Raw genomic sequence first — 17702 nt, 5'->3', positions numbered from 1 at the left:
AAATACAAATAACATTTATTTATGAGTGATGATGGTTACAGAAATATTAGGTAATAAATAAATAAAAAAAATACATTGCATTAAAGTAAAATAATAAAAACAAAACAAATAGTATCAACAGTTTAGTAGAGGTAGGAAAATTATTTGTAAAATGTATTTAGAATAGAAGGATCTAGGAATGATAGAAAGGGAGGAGGGAAAGCAGAGAAAAACGGCTAAGAATTGTAATGGGAAAGTGGGGAAAGGATATTTTAAGAAGGATAGAAAGTGAAAAAGGAAAGAAGGTATTGGAGGTCGAAGGAAAAAGGTTGGAGAAGGATGAAGGAAAGAGGTGGGAGAAGGCTGGAGGACAGTGGTGGGAGAAGGATGTAGGAAAGAGGTGGGGAAGGATGGAGGAAAGAGGTGGGAGAAGGATGGAGGTAAGAGGTGGGAGAAGGATGGAGGTAAGAGGTGGGAGAAGGATGGAGGTTAGAGGTGGGAGAAGGATGGAGGTAAGAGGTGGGAGAAGGATGGAGGCAATAGGTGGGAGAAGGATGGAGGTAAGAGGTGGGAGAAGGATGGAGGTAAGAGTTGGAAGAAGGATGGTGGAAGGCAGGAGCAAAAATCCAAAGGAATGAATGCTAAAAGGAATGAAAAGCAGGGGGGGGGGGGAATATTGATAATTGAAAGGATAGGAATAAAAGAAAGATGAGATGGAGGATGAAAGAAAGTTAGGAAGCATTGAAGATTGTAGGGTTGGAATATGAAGAGTAGTTAAGTATATGGTATTTTGGAAGTGTGGAAGGAAAATACTTAATTTGGTTTTTATTCATGACATTTTAATTCTCAGGTTCAGTCTAAGCTGTCAAATCAAACTCTGCTTGTGGAACTAGATCCTGTTCTCTGGGAGGAGGAGCAGCTAAGAAAGGTTCAGGAGCAGGTGCCACCTGCTGAATAGTCCTGGAGGAAGCAGGACGAAGAACTCGAACCTTTCTCCGCAAAGGAGCAGGAGACAACCCGTTAGAACGAATGTGTGAGCCTAGAGAAGATTTGAGAACTCGAACCTTCCTCAACAGTTTTCTGCTGGAACGAGGAGGCTTGGGGACGATCTTAACGAAACCGCGCTGATTAATGGATTCAAGAATATGATATCCGGTCTCATCAGCTCTATACCTGACCAGGTGCAGGGTTCCTTCAGGGTCAACCCAGCTGTACTCACCGGTCACTACCTGATATATATTGAAGGGATTAATAAACTGCAAAGGAAATATAATGGAACAAGGGCGGAAGAAACATGGCGGAAGTCGTAAGAAATATTAATGAGAAATCAAAGGATAAAAAAAACACAATAATATAATTGACCAAAACAATAAACAATTGAATATTAAATATTGAATAAAGAAAATAATGGTATGGAGAGCTCTCAAACTATAAATGCTTAAGAAATTCTAAATAGTACATGTCTAGGGTTAAACAAACAAAAAATATTAGACCTTGGTTTTGCAACGCTTTAATGTAAACGCAGTTTTGAAAATTAATGCAACTTTTAATATTCATATCAGTCTGGATCTATGTGAGTAATAATAACGGAAAAGATCTTAAAATTAAATAGAAGAGCTAAAATATGTTAAATCTAAGAACGTCCATTGAAATGTTTACAATTGTTCCTCATATTATTTTGGCTTTCTAGGAGCGAGAAGAATTATTATCAGAACAATTCTTTTAAAAAGTACATCCAGAGGAAAAATGGCGGACAATTCTTTTAAAAAGTACATCCAGAGGAAAAATGGCGGACGTGTAAATATGAATATTTCTCTGTTGAAACCCCTGAATTAAATATTTTACGGGCAGATGGATCAGGTCGTTTAGCGTGAAAATTTCAGTAATAAATTGAATTAACAAAGTTCAAATTTGCAAATATTCAAAACCTTACTATTATGCATTTTCGCATTGATATACATGACATGTCTCATAAACCCACTGTTAAACCTATTAAATCCTTTAGAATTTTATCAAATTTTGCTGAGTCCTTAAATATTTTATTATATAATACTATCAAATTCTAATAAAACTGATTAAATTTCATTAAATACAATAATAACTAGTTATTACACTGTTATTTTGATTCGCAGTGTTATAAAGTGTTTGGACAGAAATTTTCTCTTTATCGAGAAGATTCAAGCCTTTTTAGAATTAATTTTTTCCCGAGCTATAGCGAGAGACGAAATATAATCTAAAAAGTCGAGAACCTTCGAGATATAGAGAAAATTTAATTCCAAAAACTTTTTAACACGTGGGGCCAAAATAAGTGTTATAGGTAATTTTTTGAAACGTTTGTGTACATGTCTTATTTCAATGACTATTTCTATAGATCAAATAAGCTTTGAAACAAGCAGAAGTAAAAAATAAAGTTGATTTCATTAAATGATAAAGGTAATTAAATTGTATTAAATTCTAAATCATACAATGAATCCTGTATCTTAGATAATTAATTAAAATAAATAAAGAAGTTGCATTTACAATATTATCATGCCTCAATCCCCTTTATTTATCCCCAAGTTTATTCTGTACATAACATTATTCAAGCTTGTAATAGGGTATTAAGTTTATACATTCTATAGTAATACCTTGAGCACAAGTAAACCATTATACTCATGCTAATCTTAAACTTATTTCAGTTCTTAAATTCAGGGAAACATGCATCAAGATTAATAATCAAGATTATCATGAGATTTAAAATATATGAATTCATCATGTAAATATTTGTATTGTTTATTCACTGAGATCTAGCTAAAAGGAGAAGGTCAAAGGAATTGAGTCTTTGCAACAAATCCCAATTTTCTAATACCTATAAATCTACAACCAAATTATGTAAACCTTAGATATTTCAAACTTTGATTGTTTGATATAACAGAAGTCATAGTTTGAAATATCTAAGGTCTACAACATTGGGTTGTTAAGATATTGGGATTTGAAAACCAGAGTTTGTGGCAAAGACTCAATCCTTATGTGACATTACTTGTACGACTTTGTGACCTCGTAGCCGTTCTAATTAGTTTATCCGGTTACATATTAGAATTTCAAAATATTTTGTTCTTCTCAATATAGCTTTTTAATAAATGGAGATATGATTGAAAGCGCATAAGATTTAAATATTACGTGCAATTCACTTTAGATTGACGTGGTGTTGGATGGTATTTGTTCAATTCACTTTAGTTAGACGTGGTGTTGGATGGTAGTTATTAGTCAACTTTTATTGGTGAGAATTCCTCTGATTTCCCAACTTTAAAAAGTGCAAAATTTTTCAGAAAGAGTAAATTTAAGATATTTTGGGTAATAAAAAGATTAGATATAAAATAATCTTTGCAGTTGTAGAAAATGTCTGGCAAGAAGAAATCGTAAATCTGAGAATTTTACAAGATTAAATATAGGATATTTTTTCAACAGAGAAAATGTGGGTGGGTAATGAAGAAGATCGAATGTTGGATAATTTTGAAGTGGATATTTTGTATATTCTAGCATACAGTGGATATTTCGTGTATTGGATATTCTAGCATACAGTGGATATTGCAATATCTTTAATTGCATATTATATAGGATAAACTGGTTGAAACCTAGTGAAGCTAGCTTAATATCTTTTTATTTGACAGTTTAGCATACTTAGAGTAAGCTTTAAAACCATTCAACCATTAAACTTCTAACCTTGAGTTAACCTTGGTTTTTCAGTTTACGTACAATGAGAACCAAAAAATAAGTTCAATAAATAAATGTTCAAAAAAGATCATAAATAATAAATATGATAAGTTCAGTAAATGCTTGTTCAGATGAGATCATAAATAAAGAAACAGTAGGAAAAGTTTAGTAAATTCGTAAAGATGAGATCATAAATGATGAATTGGAAATTTTGAGTAAATTCATGTTCAGAGACGATCATAAATTATAAATTCTGTAAATGCATGTTTAATTGAATTCATAAATAAAAACAGGATAGGTTTAGTACATGCATGTTCTGATGAGATCATAAATAAAAACAGGATAGGTTTAGCATATGCATGTTTAGATGAGATCATAAATAAAAACAGGATAGGTTTAGTATATGCATGTTCTGATGAGATCATAAATAAAAACAGGATAGGTTTAGTATATGCATGTTCTGATGAGATCATAAATGATAAATATGATAAGTAAGTACAGAAGTTGAAATTGGATCATAAGCATGAGTAAAAGAATAAGTTCGAACAAGGGCTGGAGATTTTAAATGGAAAGGATTAGTTTATAACGGATTTCGTTCATCTAAAGATTCCTGGTTCAGATGAGGAATAAAATACCATAAGGAAAGGTTTCAGCTTAAGTTCAGATTATTGTTGTAATATTAATGATGAATTCAGATGATGAAAGGGACTTTAGAGATAATTTAAAGTGACCCTCCATTTAAAGGGATGGCATTTCGAATTTAAGATAGAAAACAACGATATTTAACTTAGTTTCCAAGATAAAAGTTTAAGGGTATCGATGTGGATCGGACATGTAACTTTTTAAACTGGGGGATCACTTGAAATTACGTCTATACAGTCCCTTTAATTTAAAGATCAAGGATCAATGAAAAAAGTTTAATACAAATACCTGATTATCCATCGTCTGCTGATGTTGCTGATACACCTGCTCTTCTTCATCAGCTACCTAATATATATTTAATCAGTCATCTTCATCTTTATCAGCTACCTAATATGCACTTCTAATCAGTCCTAATCATCTCCATCAGCTACCTTACACATATTTTTAATCAGTTCGCTCATATAAGAAAGAAAAAAGAATAGTACATATCTGATATGTAATATTCTTTTTTTTCATTAGTCCTATTCATCTAAATCAGCTTCCACCATGGATATATTTTAATCTTAAATAACATATCTAATCATTCTCTCAACTGAACGTGCGTAACGTTTTAGGGACAGAGAACCTGATTACTCGTCTCAAACCTGATCAGATTTAATATATTTCCAACAACAAATACTGCTACTATAGCCCCACATACAAACCTGATCAGATTTAATATATTTCCAACAAATACTGCTACTATAGCCCCACATACAAACCTGATCAGATTTGATATATTTCCAACAACAAATACTGCTACTATAGCCCCACATACAAACCTGATCAGATTTGATATATTTCCAACGAAAATACTGCTACTATAGCCCCACATACAAAGATGACAGCACCAGATTCACAACCGTATATAATTAACAGTTTTGTCTGATCAAGTATGAATTAGATATCAGTGTTTTTAATTTTTAAAACTGATTATTTTAAACTGTGGTTTCTCTACTAAATTGATTTGTGCATTTCGACTGCAGGAAGACATAATGGAATAATTTGAATTTAATACTGTTAATCCAAGAAAAACGACAATATCTTCCACATTATTAATCAGATAAAGGTTTCAAGGGGACCGTTGTGAATCGACCATTGACATCTTCTCATGGAGGGTTTCTTGAAATTACGCTTACAGTCTTTTTAAACAATTAAAGTTAAATAAAACAAACGATTACACGATCAGGTTGCTAAGATATAGAAAATTAGAGTTAGAGGTTGGTAATCAACCGAAAAAAAATCAAGAAGGTTTACACTCACTCTACGGTACTTAATATTTACAGTTAAAAGATTAAGTTTAAAAGCAAACACAAAAAATAAGAAAATAAGGCGACGCAAAGCGTTCTTAATTATCTAGTTTATGAAATGTAAAGTGTTAAACCTTATACTCAAAGTTGTAACTTGAATTCTCAATCTCATTAGTCTCCAGGGATCTGTCCTGTCCTAGCTTAGTTGAGGACGTTAAGGATATAAGGACGGTAGTAAATAGGACACGTATCTGAAATATTGAAATATTTTAGGAAAATAATATAAATAAACATTCAAGAAATGGTTAATTATTTAGTTATAAAGTATAACAAAAAATACGAAATAAAGTGTTCAAAAATAAAGGTTGGTAACATCAAGTGTTCAAATCAAGGGATCAACATTTTTATTTTGTGAATCACACTACCACGAGTTTTCCGTTTATTTTTTTTGTGCCAGAGAATAAATTATATTCCTTTTGAACCCATAGCAGCAGGGATAACTAAAGTTAAAGGATTAAATTCACTATCCTACAATTTAAAAGTTGTCATATTGGATATCGAGATCAAGCGTTGTAGATTAGCGCTGTTTCACACAAAAGTTTTGATCTTATAAAGGTTACAAATATTAGGAATGAGAAAATTTGAGTTTGCGACAAATAATCAATTTTATCGTAGATCTCCAGTCTCGTCTGAAATGGTTTCGTGTGAAGTGAATGAAAAAGTCCAATAATGAATTCCACTTGACGTCTCTGAGAAGATGTTGAATTGAAAAGAAGATGGTTGCCACGACCTTGAAGATTTATTGAGGATTTTCAACCATTTTAGATATTTTCCTCCTGGTCAGTTTAAATACTGGAGGGTGGATAACTGAACCTTATTGACCCATTATATCCAGGAGTATAGATACTTCCTTATTGGGTTGGACATGGTCAGATAGATAGAGATACATAGTTTACTGTATCATCCTTCTCTTTTCAAATGTTTAAGGGGTTTAAACCCATTTTAAAATTTTCTACGAAACATGCGTTTATCTTTTTTTTTTATTTGATATTGCAACTTCTTTTAAAGGGGAGGGGTGAGGTATGTTTAATTGATAACAATATTTTAAAGGGACAATTGACAACAATATTTTAAAGGGACAATTGATAACAATATTTTAAAGGGACAATTGACAACAATATTTTAAAGGGGCAATTGACAACAATATTTTAAAGGGACAATTGACAACAATATTTTAAAGGGGATGTATACGTAATTTCAAGTGACCCTCGGCCGGCCATGCGTAGTGTCAATGCCTGATTCACAACGGTAAAAGTTTAGTTTAAAACTTTTATCTAAATCCCTTGGTTTCAACTATAACATTTAAAATTATTTAAATTGCGGCCTCTGGACTCTTGTGACGTACATTCTGTCATAGACATACCATTATCATTCACATTTTTATCTTGTGTGGTGGATTAATATAAATAATAAATGTTGGAGCCAGAAAATATGTTTATTCCCTGGAAATATGATCAATCAACATCCCTCGGGTGTTTATCAAGAAACCTGCACTGTTTGTGACCGTACAATGTCCTCCAGTTTGAGGAAAACCAAGATCACTTAATTTACTTTTTTAATTTAACAGTTCCTTGATTTGGACTTAAAAACAGATTAAAAAGTATTGTTAGGAGAAATAGGGATTAGATCTTCCTGTTAGCACAAGGACGGAATAAACAGTCCTGTTGATTTGAGGTCTAATTAAAACTTCATAAAGGCGAACAGATTTAAAACGTTATAAAGGTACAAGTACGGATAAAAACAGTCAATTTTTAGTTGATATTCTAGCTGTATGCCTGCTATTTAGTTGATATTCTAGCTGTATGCCCGCTATTTAGTTGATATTCTAGCTGTATGCCCGCTATTTAGTTGATATTCTAGCTGTATACCCACTGTTTAGTTGATATTCTAGCTGTATACCCACTGTTTAGTTGATATTCTAGCTGTATGCCCGCTGTTTAGTTGATATTCTAGCTGTATACCCGCTGTTTAGTTGATATTATAGCTGTATGCCCGCTGATTTCTAACGGTCTGTTAGTAAGACTGTACGGATCAAAAAACGTTCTTTCATTTAAACTTTTGTTTGTAATAATTAAGAACAGAATATCATCAAGACTAAGTTTAAACATCCTACTATCTCAAGAAAGCGCAGTTTTGGTTAAAGGTGCAGAATAAAACCGTCCTGCGGGTTTAAAGTGAGGAATAAAAACGTCCGTTGGGCTTAAGATATGGAAAAACGTCCTATAGGTTAAAGGTGCAGAATAAAACCGTCCTGTGGATTCAAGATGAGGAATAAAACGTCCGTTGGGTTTAAGATATAGAAAAAACGTCCTATAGGTTAAAGGTCCAGAATAAAAGCATCCTGCTTTTCCAAGGTCCGATTATCATGGATAACATAATACCACGTGCATGTTTTAGAATTTGTTAAATCTGAAGAACAACAGATCTAGGATGGATTATAAACCAGACCCGGAGAACTGAAAACCTATCCTATAGATATACAGGATAACCAGGAGTTTATCACTAAATTCAGACAAATTTAAATATTCAGCAATACGCCCATCTTTTCTCGTCTTTCTTCCTCTACGTCTCGTCTTCGTCCCTAGACGACACAAAAATATATCGGAAATACACTAAACACCAAGAAATACTGAGAAATGTTGCAAACCCCATGAAAAATACAAGAATGACCTTGAAATACCAGAAAACGTCGCAAATTCTGAAAATATCGGAAATAGTATATACTATATTTAAATTATTAATGTCTTTTAAAGACTGTTTTGGAAGTAATATCCTTGAAATTTTTGTCTTCAGACAGACACACAAGGACTACTTCATGTATATATATTTACCTGCCTGGGAACCCATTTTTACATGGAGCATCCCTTATAAAAGTCAACTTACGCGACATAAAATTTTTAATCCAGGCTAAGGACATTTTTTTGGTTCTACTGAGTTTGAGACAGATCCAATCCAAACATTCAGACAGACACAGAAAGATTACTACTTTATATATATGGATGGATGGATATTCGGAATGTTCATTTACCTAAATTAAAATTGGAATGGAGAAAAACTCTTCAATTTTGGAGTTGAATTTACTACAAAGTCATTTTCTTTTGGAAACATCAATTCTGATTTAGAATTTTTAGGGATTAAAGATTTGAGACATTCTTTTCAGATTTGAAACCTTTTATTCAGATTAGAGACATTTTTATCATATTCAAAACCATCTTTTCAGATTTGAGACGGTTTTTTCAGATTTGAAACCTTTTAATCGGTTTAGAGACCTTTTGATCATAAAACCTTCTTTTTGGATTTGAAACAATCTTTTTAGATTCAAAACCATCTTTTCAAATTTCAACCATCTATACACATACAAACCATCTTTACATATACAAACCATTTTTACACATAAAAACCATCTTTACATTTACAAACCATTTTTACACATACAAACCATCTTTACACATAAAAACCATTTTTACATATACAAACCATTTTTACATATACAAACCATCTTTACATATACAAACCATCATTTACACATACAAACCATCTATACACATACAAACCATCTTTACATATACAAACCATTTTTACATATACAAACTATCTTTACATATACAAACCATCTTTTCAGATTTAAAATCATCTTTTTAGATTCAAAACCATCTTTACATATACAAACCATCTTTTAAGATTCAAAACCATCTATTTAGATTTAAAACCATCTCTTTAGATTTAAACTATCTTTTCAGATTCAAACCATTCTTTTCAGATTCAAACCATTCTTTTTAAATTCAAACCCATCTTTCTAGATTCAAAACCATCTTTACAGATTTAAAACCATCTTTTTAGATTTAAAACCGTCTTTTTCAGATTCAAAAACAACTTTACATCTGCAAACCATCTTTTTAGATTCAAAACCATCTTTTTAGATTCAAAATCATCTTTACAGATTTAAACCCATCTTTACAGATTTAAAACCATCTTTACAGATTTAAAATCGACTTTACATATGCAAATTCAAACCATTCTTTTTAGATTCAAAACCATTTTTTGTTATACAAACCATCTTTTTAGATTCAAAACTTTCTTTTTAGATTAAAAAACCATCTTTTTAGATTCAAAACCATCTTTACAGATTTAAACCCATCTTTACAGATTTAAACCCATCTTTTTAGATTTAAAACCATCTTTCCAGATTTAAAACCATCTTTTTAGATTCAAAACTTTCTTTTTAGATTCAAAACCATCTTTCCAGATTCAAAACCATCTTTCCAGATTAAAAACCATCTTTACAGATTCAAAACCATCTTTTTAGATTCAAAACCAGCTTTCCAGATTCAAAACCAGCACAGATTCAAAACCATCTTTTTAGATTAAAAACTATCTTTGTAGGATTTAAAACCGTCTTTTTCAGATTCAAAATCAACTTTACATATGAAAACCATGTTTTTAGATTGAAAACCATATTTTTAGATTCAAAACCATTCTTTTTAGATTCAAAACCATTTTTACTTATACAAACCATCTTTTTAGATTCAAAACTTTCTTTTTAGATTAAAAACAATCTTTTTAGATTCAAAACCATCTTTACAGATTTAAAACCATCTTTACAGATTTAAACCCATCTTTTTAGATTTAAAACCATCTTTCCAGATTTAAAACCATCTTTTTAGATTCAAAACTTTCTTTTTAGATTCAAAACCATCTTTCCAGATTCAAAACCATCTTTCCAGATTAAAAACCATCTTTACAGATTCAAAACCATCTTTTTAGATTCAAAACCAGCTTTCCAGATTCAAAACCAGCTTTACAGATTCAAAACCATCTTTTTAGATTAAAAACTATCTTTGTAGGATTTAAAACCGTCTTTTCCAGATTCAAAATCAACTTTACATATGCAAACCATGTTTTTAGATTGAAAACCATGTTTTTAGATTCAAAACCATGTTTTTAGATTCAAAAGCATGTTTAAAGATTCCAAACCATCTTTTCAGATTTGAGACAATTTTTTCAAATTCAAACAATTCTTTTTAGATTTAAAACTTTCTTTTTAGATACAAAACCATTTTTACAGATTCAAAGCCATCTTTTTAGACTCAACACCATTCTTTTTAGAATAAGATCCTCTTTATAGATTTAAAACCATCTTTTTAGATTCAAACCCATCTTTTCAGATTCAAAACCATCTTTTTAGATTCAAAACTTTCTTTTTAGATTCAGAACCATCTTTCCAGATTCAAAACCATCTTTACAGATTCAAAACCATCTTTACAGATTCAAAACCATCTTTTTAGATTCAAAACCATCTCTCCAGAATCAAAACCGTCTTTACAGATTCAAGACCGTCTTCACAGATTTAAAACCATCTTTTTAGATTAAAACCATCTTTTTAGATTCAAAACCATCTTTTTAGATTCAAAACCATCTTTTTAGATTCAAAACCATCTTTACAGATTCAAAACTATATTTTTAAATTCAAAACATGGACAACAGAACAATGCTTGTTTAGATGCTAATAAATCGTTTAACTCTAATCTTAATGGGATATCTTTCTAAAAAATTTTTATTTCGCGGCTCAATTTTATTTAATAAAATCTAAATATCTGTTTATTAAAATCGAAATCTATGTTAATTTTTTAAACAACTTTTTATGTTTTGTGTAATGTACACATAGCTTTAAATATCTAAGGTTTACACCATCAGGTTGCACAGATATAGGAATTTATTTTTGTGACAAATACTCAATTCCTTTGTAAACGCAATTTAAAAATAATATTTTTTATTTTTCAGAACATTCTTTAGACTTTATTTTCTTTATTTATTGTATCCTCGAAATTAAAAAGTTTTTACCTTCCACATTGTCCCTCTGCCTGTTGAACACTAATCTGAATAGAGCAGAAGCAGGGTTTATGAACAGTGCACGCTACTGTTGTCAACTACGTGCGTGAGTAGTGCGAAGAAAGCGCCCATGAAGCGCCCTGGAAGTGCAATAAACTCGGAACAATATTCCACGAGAGTTAGATATGCGCGGGAAGGGTCTGAGTTCTGAGTATGCGGCATGGGTTGATTCTGCTTGACCATTTTATCCTCCCTTGACCAGGGACGATCCTGGCGGTGTCTCACCAAGTACTTGACGTAACACTAAGAGGGGGGAAGGGGGGGTATGCATATACTTGCCCCCCTTCCCTCAGAATCTAATTTAACTTTATGTAGAAAAAAACTATTAATCAACATTAGAAAATAAATCTTAAAAACAAAAAATTAAATTTTTTTATTGAATCAACATTATGTTTCATGCTATACTGCAATCTTCAGGATACTTAATTATATATATGTATAAAACTGTGAAATAGAAAGACGACATTTAATTAATCATTCAGTGTATTTGATATTTTTACAAAGCAAAAAGTTTTACTAGTTGCTTAACAATCACTTATTAAGTAAAATGGCTCGATTAACACTGCTGTATTGCATGTTTATGGAACCATCAAAAATAACCTGGTTCTCACTCTTATCAATTTATCATCTTTTAAACACAAGTGAGCAGCTGGCATCATAACATTATATCAGATATGAAAACTAATAGAAATTAGAATATAGATAAACTAACAATTTTTGTTTAATTGGAAATTATACAACAGGGGCGTACTCAGGAATTTATTTATTTCCGGGGGGGGGGGGGGGCTCTGCACCCGTTGAGGCCTGAAAAACCCTAGAAAACCATAGGTTTTACTGATCCAGCCTGTCGAGTACACCTCTGGTATACAATCCATTCCATTCATTTCGGAGAAGTTCAATATTTTTGCAAAAACGAGATTATGATCTCCAGCGGAATGTAGCGAGAATCTTGTAACGTGACATCAGGGATTGGTGTCACAGAAAAATTGCAATCTCCTCAATAAAGAATATTTGCAATGGAAGCTTAAGAATGATTCGTGCAGATTCGCAGATTTGCATAAACTGAAAAGAAACTTATAGAATATTTATGAAATATACAATATACAATATTTATAATAAACTATATACAATATTTATAATATATACAATATACAATATACATTACTTATAATATATACAATAAGATATACAATATACATTATACAATATACAAACTAAATTCAATGTTTTACCTGAACAAGGTTATTTCTTGAATAACACCGGAGATATAAATTCATAGAAACTTTTAAATTTTTGATATTTAGAATTATCTAATTAATCTATACCGCGCAAGCTAATGTAAAAGAAAAAATAATTTTTCGGAAAAAATACGCTAATGGAAGAGAGATGGGCGCCACAAAAATGATCCAGCGGCATGTTATCCAGCGACATGATATCCAGCGGCATGTTATCCAGCGACATGATATCCAGCGACATGTTATCCAGCGACATGATATCCAGCGGCATGTTATCCAGCGACATGATATCCAGCGATATGTGATCCAGCGACATGATATCCAGCGACATGTTATCCAGCGACATTATATCCAGCGATATGTGATCCAGTCGAAACTTGATCCAATTTCAATTTGATCCAGGCGACACATCTGATCCAGTCAACATTTGATCCAGTATTTTAAAAAAAATTAATTTTGATCAAGAGTATATTCCTGATGTGGGTTTAAAAACTAGAAATGAGCGAATTCAGGATCCAAATGGGAAATTTGTTGGAGAAGAAAAGAGGATGTTTTAGTTTAGCTCTCAAAATTACATCTATAACAAATGATCGAATCAAGGCAATGCTGTATTCTGGTAATTTCTTGAATATATATGCGTCTCCAATGTCCAGCAAAAACAAGAACCAGGAAAGAAGAGCTCAATGTTCTATTGAACATACCTGAGCAGTGAGAAAATACTCATCAAGGGATAATTTTCAATCATTTGGAAAATATCATTTTGCCTTAATTTCCTATGAATCAAATGACTAATTTGATTGTTTCGACTGGATCAAATTACTGGATCACTTGTCGCTGGATCACATGTCGCTGGAACACTTGTCGCTGGATCCCATGTCGCCGGATCACATGTCGCTGGATCACTTCTCGCTGGATCACTTGTCGCCGGATCACATGAAGCTGGATCATTTGTCGCTGGGTCAAATCTCATGGCGTTAGAGTGATGAATGAAAGAATTAGATATGAAATGCAGAAGGAAGTAAACCTACAAGAATAAAGGACAGTATATTGTGCCCAGACTTCTAGCTTATTGAAATAAGATACCTTAATAACAGATCTAGAGGGGAACATCTAGAGGAAACAAATAAAGAGGATAAAGGTCTAGAGGAAACAGACCAAGAGAATAAAACTCTAGAAGAAACAGATCTAGAGGAAACTTTGATCTAAAATAGAAAAGAAATAGATTAACTGGTTTCCGAGAGGAATCAGATTTAGAGGAAACAGATCTAGAGGAATCAGATCTAGAGGAAATAGATCTATAGAAAACATAGCTAGAGGAAACAGATCTAAAGGAAACAGATCTAGAGGAAACAGGTCTAGAGGAAACAGAGCTAGAGAAACAGATCTAGAGGAAACAGACATAGAGGAAGCAGATCTAGAAGAAACAGATCTAGAGAAAACAGATCTGGAGAAAACAGATCTAGAAGAAATTGATCAAGAAGAAACAGATTTAGAGGAAACAGAAATAGAGGAAACTGATCTTAAGGAAACAGATATAAAGAAAGCAGATCTAAATTGGAAACAGATATAAGGAAACAGATCTAAAGGAAACAGATATTGAGAAAACCGATTTAAAGGAAACTGATATAAAGGAAACATATCTCAAGAAAATAGATCTAGAGGAAACAGATCTCAAGCAAACGTATCTAGAGAAAACAGATCTAGAGGAAACAGATCCAGAGGAAACAGATATAATAGGAAACAGATCTCAAGGATATAGATCTAGAGGAAACAGATCTAACTGAAATAGATCCAGATGTTTTAGTCCTTGTATTCTGTAAATTTTCGAGACAGAGCAAAAGAAGGTTTTGAGTTTTGACCATTCCTTCCGACCAAATTTGTCCTTCAACAAGAATACAGTTTATAAGGATGGGTAGTGAGGGGGTAGGGTGGTAGGGGGGCTTACGTAAAATGAGGAGATTCCTAGAATATTCCAAGGAATTTTAGACGCACTATTGCAAAGTGGAGACACATTAACATTTTTCTCTGATGACACAGGTCATTTTTTTGCAATCAAGAAAGGAAAGGTTGGGTATGATCGTTATATGATTTTGAAAACTGCTAATTAAATTGGTTTGATAATACAAGTATGCATCAGGAAGTACTCGATCTGAGGTCTGACTTGAAAATCAGTTAGAGCAGATTCCAATGTTTCTTTTTCTGAATTATTCGTATTGTTCTTGATCGCTTTTAAATACGAGGGTCTACTTCTTATGTGTAGACTTTAAAGCACTTTACTTGCTATAAATAAAGAAGAATACAAATTGTATATTATGTATGAATGTGTATAGTGTAGAGTATGTAGAGTGGATGTAATGATTATATTGTCAATACTCAGACCATTAACCACTAAACTACTCTGTAAATCATCATATAATGTTCATTGTACACAAATGCTCTAAATAGGTAAACATTGAAAAAGAAAATATTAGTTATCACTTTTTTCAAATTTTTCTGGATTTTTAAAATGCCAGAAGGAGTTAAATTTTATATGCAGGTTTTTTGGACCAAAAACCAAATTCATATATGTAACTGATTAAATGCAATGCAAACTATGAGAATAGAATATATATTAGAGTGGAATTTACTAGAAAAAAGTGTAAAACGGCCAATTTGTTGTAATGTTTCCATACTGCAGGTACACTTCACATATATAACCTTTTGGGCCCTGGATTCCCTGGAACATAATTTTATAGAAAATCTAAAATTAATATTAAAATAAAACCAAATTATGAAGTAGGCTGGTTTCATAATTGCCCAATGATCATTTCACATAGACTCTATGCCTTTCACTTTACAAACGATGATTTTCTGTAATAGCTATAAATCAAATGATGTTTTTTATTCACCTAATTCATTTTATAAAATTATTTAACAGCTTTAAAAAATTCGAAATTGATATTGTTAGTCTAGGGAACATACTTTATTAATGTACTCTACTGCATATAATTTGTAAACATTTACATGATTTGTACACTTTGAACTCCCTTTCAGGCTGAAAGGGAGTGACAAAATTCATACCGAGGGATTGTCTAAATTCCACTCCAATATATATTCTATTCTCTTTGAATGCAAATGATTATATCGGTACATAATATAATGTACATTGTACTAAAATGTTTTAACTATGTAAATATTTGTTTTAATCACTTTTTACAAATTTAGATAAAAGATTAATTTATCGGTTCTATGAACACTGATACAGGTTTTCTCAACCAAAAACCGAATGCATACAAATAACTTTAAAGCGGCGTTTAGTAGGTTTTTGTTCAATGAACTCAAAAACATAATAAATAAAAACTTATGCAATTTAGTTTTAAAAATGCCATTGGCCACATTGGAAAGAATTTATTTAGCACGTAAAATCAAAACAAGAATACGAGGTTCCAAATCCGTCCCAGTAGTGTTGCATGAATTAAACCTTCGCCTTATATCTAGTAGAAATATATTTGTTTTTAAAATATGGATTCTCATAACAAGGATATCTTCAAATCAAATCAAATCTTATATTTACAGGAAGATAATATGTATATTTTTACAATTGATAATTATCACAAAGATAAATCCTCATGAGGAAATAAGAATCTGGACGGCCAGTAGCTAGGTAGGTAGGACGGTAGGTAAAAATACACATGATGTTAACAAATTTATGCTAAGCCACGCACCTCTGACCATTTAGTAAAAGTAAATTCAACCTAATGTCTGACCGCGCCAACCTTGTTTCACCGGCTAGTCATATTGAGTGTCTGTTTTATTTACCCAATGTCCGGGCAACACAGTACAAACTGGGACCGGAAAGGTTAACCCGCCTCGGAAATTCAAATGTATTACGGCTGCCCGTGAAGCTTAATTAACTAACCACCTATATCGTTTTTGTGCAGAGGAAGGTTTGAAGGAACCTCTTTAATTGGAGATTCACTTGAATTTACGTGACAGTCCCTTTAAAGTATTTCGGCCTAGAGATTTTCCAAGGAATTTAATTCTAAGCTCTGGACATTTACTTGAATTATCCTAAAATATATAGAGATACTTTAAACAATAAAACTGGTTTAATTCATTCTAAAACCGGGTGTCCAACATTTTTCAGGGGGAGAAACTTTGAATCTATGTAAGAAAGTCCCGGGAAAAAAAGTTTCTGAAAAAAAACTTGGAAATAAAAACTTTGGAAAAAAGTCCGAATTTTCTCAAGTCCTTGGTAAAAATGTCACTGGAAATAAAGTCCTGTGTTTTGGATTCCTGGGACTTTTTTTCCTAAAATAGTATGGGGGCTGCCAATAAAGTCTCAGGAAATAAGATCTCAGTAAAAAAAGTCCTGAAGAAAATAAATCCGAGGAAAAGAAAAACCTAGAAAAAAGGACTTTTTTCCATTGTGAATCATGCATTTTCACTTGTTAGAGGACTTTTTTTCCGAGGACTTTTTTGTATAAAATCATACTGGAGCCAGAAAAAAAGTCCTAGAAAATAAAGTCTAGAATTGGTAGGACTTTATTTCCGGAGACTTTTTAATAAAAGGACTTTTTTCCTGAAACTTTTTTTCCAAGGACTTTTTTGGCGGTTACCGAAACTTTTGTATCTTTCATATGTATAGCATTATAGCGCTCAGACGGTTTTAATTTCGCTTGGCCGCTGAATATATAATTTAATCCTTGCCTGTACGTTTAGGGAATTAAACCTAATTCCTAAATTTGTGAAGTTTACATTGTATATATCGAGTTTGCAGTCGCCAGAAGCTAAGTGCTATAAAAAACAAAAGTTGTATACGGAAAAATGAAAGTCCCTCTAACTGAAGCTTAACTTTTTATTATTTTTTACTGTCCTATAGTACATTTTTCAAAAGGCTTATACAATGAAGGCGGGCAACTAGGGGGGGGGGGGC

General features: G+C 32.1%; 1 protein-coding gene across 1 annotated transcript; it reads right to left on the bottom strand.

Annotated features, from left to right (window-relative positions):
- LOC111701650 (uncharacterized) lies at window positions 1-11810 on the bottom strand. The gene is made up of 4 exons (XM_023473030.1): window positions 11505-11810; window positions 5738-5854; window positions 4603-4659; window positions 1-1208 (listed from the first exon to the last, which is right to left on the bottom strand). The coding sequence occupies exons 1-4, from the start codon at window positions 11511-11513 to the stop codon at window positions 837-839; spliced, it is 555 nt and encodes a 184-aa protein (XP_023328798.1). The 5' UTR covers window positions 11514-11810; the 3' UTR covers window positions 1-836.
- Window positions 11811-17702: the final 5892 nt, after the last annotated feature.

Source organism: Eurytemora carolleeae, unplaced genomic scaffold (genome assembly GCF_000591075.1).
Source record: "Eurytemora carolleeae unplaced genomic scaffold, Eaff_2.0 scaffold294, whole genome shotgun sequence".
Taxonomy (NCBI): Eukaryota; Metazoa; Arthropoda; class Copepoda; order Calanoida; family Temoridae; genus Eurytemora; species Eurytemora carolleeae.
The sequence above is the reverse complement of the archived record's forward strand: the minus strand, read 5'-3'. Positions and strand labels throughout refer to the sequence as shown.

Excerpts from the sequence above, each read along its gene's own strand:
- LOC111701650 (XM_023473030.1), bottom strand. Across the intron at positions 4,660-5,737 it reads GTTACAACTTTGAGTATAAG|GTAGCTGATGAAGAAGAGCA; the intron begins GTTTAACACTTT and ends AATATATATTAG. Across the intron at positions 1,209-4,602 it reads AGCAGACGATGGATAATCAG|GTAGTGACCGGTGAGTACAG; the intron begins GTATTTGTATTA and ends AATATATATCAG.